Raw genomic sequence first — 4908 nt, forward strand, 5'->3', positions numbered from 1 at the left:
TGTGCAAGTCCAAATGCCACTACTATTTCATTTTCTGTAAATAAAGCATCATGTACAGCTTGTTGAAACTTTTTGCCACAATTGATGAATGGCCAAATAGCTTAATCTTGGCCAGTTCATGTTTGAATTTCATGTTTTAGAGATAGAGAATAAAAATCTGTCCAAACTGTTTAATCTTGGCAGATAAGTAGATAGGTAGAGAAGCAAAGGAGCTCAACAGTTTAATCTGAGCCCTTGGAAGAAATAAGTGCAGACTTAGGTAGGTTTACCATGTAAAGAAAAAAAAGTTGAAAAGGGTTTGCCAGTCTAAGTGCACCCAAAGAAAGAGAAGAAAAAATGCTAGGAAAAGTAGGTTGGGTAAGTAGATTGTTGTTGCAGAATGAGACTTGTGATAGGTTTTGTCTCTTAAAAAATGTGTTAACTTACTCTTCTATCACAAAGTACTATGGCAGACATTACTCTTGGAGCAGCTCAAGCGAGGCATGACTAACTCCCCTTCACACTTCTCCCCAATCACTTACTAATCTCCCCCCAAAGATATTAAGATCTGCTTAATATCCCTCTTAAAAACTCATTTCATTTCATAACATTTGCCTAAGTAAAACTTTGATTGATTTCGTAGTAATTGGCAGAGAGACGATAAGGTGAAGCACACTAAGGTGTGATTAACGATACCTCTTCTGAAAATCTAACATACCCACAGCCTTCGATGCTGCAGAGAGTTGTGGCTCTGATGACTACAAGGTCACCGTTTTAAGGGAGGAGGATGGAGCGCGGTAACAAGGAGGTCTCGGCAGCTGGCACAGAGCCAGATCTAGGCCCGTAGGGCCGAGGTTAGGGCCCAGCAACGATGGACGGGGAGTAGGTCGCTCTCGTCCCGGTGGCAGATAGGAGGTTATCGGCAGGTGGAGGTTATCCAAGGAAAAGTACAGACACCCGGAGGGCATTGTAGCTGCAAAGAGTGAAAGTTATTTCCTGCAGAGGGAAACAGGAAGAGTTTTTACGATCCGTGACCTCTCAGCACCCGACAATCCGACAGCGACCGTTTTTCCAGAAAGTAACCATGGTTATCTCGGATGAGGGCATCGATCTAGACCCATCCTTGGAGGATATTCTCTCCATTTGGGGGGGAGACCCAACCCCACAGAACGTTAAACACTTCTTCGGAACGGTGGAAGCCCTAGCCACACGTCCGTTCTGTTCGGAGCCAGAGAATCAGACTCATATCCCCTCCATTTTTCCAAAGGACCGGTGTGAAATGGCAAATGTGTTTCAGGGAGGAAAGCTCCAACATTCGATCCAAAGTTCGAGTCAGAAGACCTCGCAGACAAACCCGATCAACCCCCCTCTCGGAAGCAAAGGGTCTCTAGGGCTTGCAGAACCAGTCCTTTCCGGCGGACTGGAAGACATTGTCATCTTAGGAGCGAAGCTAGGGCACAGCCTGAGTGGGAATGCGAGAAGTTCGGCTCCCATCACAAGGGCTTCAATTGCAGCCTGCAGAATTAGCGCAAAAGAGATAGGAGGGCCGGATCAGCGACCTGAAGAACCCCAGGATCCAAGGGGGGACGATAGGCGGTCATTTCAGGGGTCTCAGGTAAACAATCAGACTCGTCTTGAATCCCCAAATCTTCTTCCAAATTTGTCGAAGGAGCATAGTCTGGAGGCTAGCCTTATCTCCCAATCCCCCGGCCCTAGCGCTCATAGAGGGCAGCAGGAGAATGAAGCCCTAGGAGACATCCCCAGAGTTTCAAATCTCACTGAAGGGTAAAGGAAAAAATAGAGATTGATTAAATCTCAAGGGCTTGAAGGAAACCTGGTATTGGGGATGGACGTCAAAATTGAAGAAGTGTTGGAAGTTGCTGAAAGTACCCTGGTCGGTAGAGTAAGAGGGAAGATTTTTTCTTCTGATTTCATCAATTCCTGGGGGAAGCGGAATTGGCAAACGGACCTAATCAGAGACTTCCGGGTCCTAACACTTGCAAAAGGATGGTTCTCGATCCATTTTGAATCCAAAGAGGCAGCAGAATGGGTATTGCAGAGGAACTGGTATCTTGGGCACATTCCGGTGCTGTTCAAAAGATGGAGCCCCATGTTTGATGCAGTGCATGAAAAAGTCGATGTCTTTCCGGTATGGGTAAGGGCGCCAGGTCTGCCATCGTTCCTCTGGGTTGAATCAGTGTTTAAGGCGATCGGGAATAGACTGGGTACTTACCTAGAGACTGATATGTCTTTTCTGGAAACAAACAACAGGGCCATGGCAAGGATCCTGGTAAGCCTAAATCCTAGTGGGGGTTTGGCAGAGAAAATCAATCTTCAATATAGGGATTTTGTTTTCGAACAAATCTTGGACTATGAGTACTTGCCTTTCCGTTGCCACCGATGCCACGAATATGGGCATCTGGCTAAGGAATGCCCCTTGGGAAGACGGAGGAGGAGGTTCCAGCGTACGAGGGAGAGGACAGAAATGATCCATCGGAGTTCTCAGAATCAAAATATCAAAGAGCTCTCTGTAACACAGGAGGAGGAATTAATGGACATAGACTCGCTACAGGGGAGCCACACTCAGGAAGCTGACACTCAGGAACCTCCGAAGGATCTGCCGAAAGATGGAGCGCTCACAGAGGAAGCATTGAAGCCCGTGGTCGAGGAGTTTCCAAGCACAGCTCCAAGCCCAGACGAGGATCAAAAGGGTATGAATTTGAATCCTCCCATCTCTCCTCTTATTGCAAATAAAGACGAATGTTTGGGCGATCGATTAGTTGCTGATTCGCTCATTAATTCTTCTCCTCCTGTTCAAATTGTAAAAAATAAAAGCTCGAACGATAGCAATTTGGGAAACTGTATGGAAAACTGTATTGAAAATTTATCAGCAGCTATTCCTTCCCTGGATTTGAATCGTGATGGGTGTTGCCTTGATCCCTCCTCCCAGGCCCTACTTCCTCAATGCCCTTATAACCTTCGCTCTCTGGTATCAAAACCTGGTTCTCTGCCTTCTGTGGGGGGCATTGATCCTTCCCCATCCCTGTCCCAGCCCGGGAAAAGAAGGGGTAGGAAGTCAAAACTCTCAGCGGCCAAAGTCCAGGCTATTTTCGATGTGGCAGATGGGAAGCAGCTTTCTATTACAGGGGCACTTAGAGCAGTGCAAATCCCCGACCCTATTTCAAAATGATCATATCCTCTTGGAACTGTAGGGGTTTAGCCAGTAAACCCAAAAAACTGGCCCTGAGGGAGTTAGTTTTGAACTCCAAGGCGGATGTAATTCTTCTCCAGGAGACCCTGGGAAAAGGGGAGGACATTGTACCATTGCTCAAAGCACTTCTCCCAGGATGGGAATTCTCAGCTTTGGATGCTAATGGCCATTCAGGTGGCTTGGCTGTGGGGATCAGAGAAGGCAGAATCAAGATCTGGAATCAATGGGGTATGAAGCAGGTGATGGGGATTGAGTGTCAATCTACGGATTTTGATTTCCCTTTTACTATTATTAATATATATGGGCCATGTCAAGGAAGGATCCCCTTCTGGAATGGTTTGATGGAGAGCTCGCTCGTGAAGAACAAATTCTTGGTGATGGGAGGAGACCTAAACTTCTCTTTAGGTAGAGCGGAGACCTGGGGCCCAAATGCAAGAGAGGATCTGCAATCTGACTTCTTCATGAATCTCTTAGCCTCAAACAATCTAATAGAAGCAAATCTCATCAAGTGGAAACCTACTTGGCGGAATAAAAGAGTAGGAGAAGCGAGGGTGGCAAAGCGACTAGACCGTTTTTTAATCAATGAGGAACTAGCTGTTGCAATTCCTTTATTCAGGCAATGGGTAGAAGAAGGGGGGCCCTCGGATCATTTTCCGATATATATTGAGTTCTCCAAAGGTCCCACAAAACCTCCTGCTCCTTTTAAATTTAATGCATCCTGGCTCCAAGATGAATCCTATAATAAACTGTTTAACGAAACATGGATTCACCCTGCCAGAGGATCCCAAGAGAATAAAGGATTCTTATTTATGGAAAATCTCAAAAGATTGAAAAAAGCAACAATCTTATGGGCAAAGGACAGGAAACAAAAACAAAATGAGGACTTATCCAGGATAAATGAGGAACTCCAAAGGCTAGAAAGCATAGAGGCGGACAGCTATGCGACTCAAGAGTCTAAGGAGAAAATTGTAGGCCTGGAGAAGCTCAAGAATCAAATTCTGCTAGCAAAGGAGGAAGAATGGAGACTCAAGAGCAGAGCAATATGGCTCAAAGCAGGGGATGAAAACACTAGCTTCTTTCATAATTATGCTAAAGGGAGAAAGAGCGCAAATACTCTCTGGAGCCTAAAATCTGAAGATGGAAGGGAAGCGAAGACCTTCGAAGCTCTTTCATCCCTTGGTGTGAATCATTTCCAAACCCTTTTCAAAGACCCTGGTGAGATCACCATAGCGTAAGTCATCCAAACAGCGCAGTGTTTCCACAGATATGTGGAGGAGGAAGAAGCGGACCAACTAATGGATCCTGTCACCAAGGAGGAGGTGGAAAGCGTAATAAAGTCTATGGCAAAAGAGAAAAGCCCTGGGCTGGATGGTTGGTCAGTAGAGTTATTCCTACATTTTTTTGAGCAGATAGGTGAAGAAATCACAGAAGTTGTAGAGGAGTCAAGATCGAAGGGAGAAGTCTACAGTCCTTTCAATGCAACTTTCATCGCCCTCATCCCTAAAAAGGAAGCGCCGGAATCCTTTGAGGATTTCAGACCTATTTCCTTATGCAACAGCATCTATAAGATAATCGCAAAAGTAATAGCTCTCAGGATCAAACCAATTTTATCAAGGCATATCTCTCCTGAACAATTTGGGTTCCTGAACGGAAGACAAATCCATGAGGCAATTGGTGTGGCTCAGGAGGTCCTTCACAGTGTTAAGATGAAAAACAAG

At 45.6% G+C, this 4908-nt stretch overlaps 1 protein-coding gene across 1 annotated transcript; it reads left to right on the forward strand.

Moving 5' to 3' along the window:
* The first annotated feature begins 3165 nt into the window (after positions 1 to 3165).
* Positions 3166 to 4425, forward strand: LOC149209493 (uncharacterized). The gene has a single exon (XM_089398644.1). It carries the CDS (start codon positions 3166 to 3168, stop codon positions 4423 to 4425), a length of 1260 nt encoding a protein of 419 aa, XP_089254770.1.
* Positions 4426 to 4908: the final 483 nt, after the last annotated feature.

Source organism: Pinus tabuliformis, chromosome 1_2 (assembly GCF_031772625.1).
Source record: "Pinus tabuliformis cultivar Carrire ecotype Pingquan chromosome 1_2, CPIR1, whole genome shotgun sequence".
NCBI lineage: Eukaryota > Viridiplantae > Streptophyta > Pinopsida > Pinales > Pinaceae > Pinus > Pinus tabuliformis.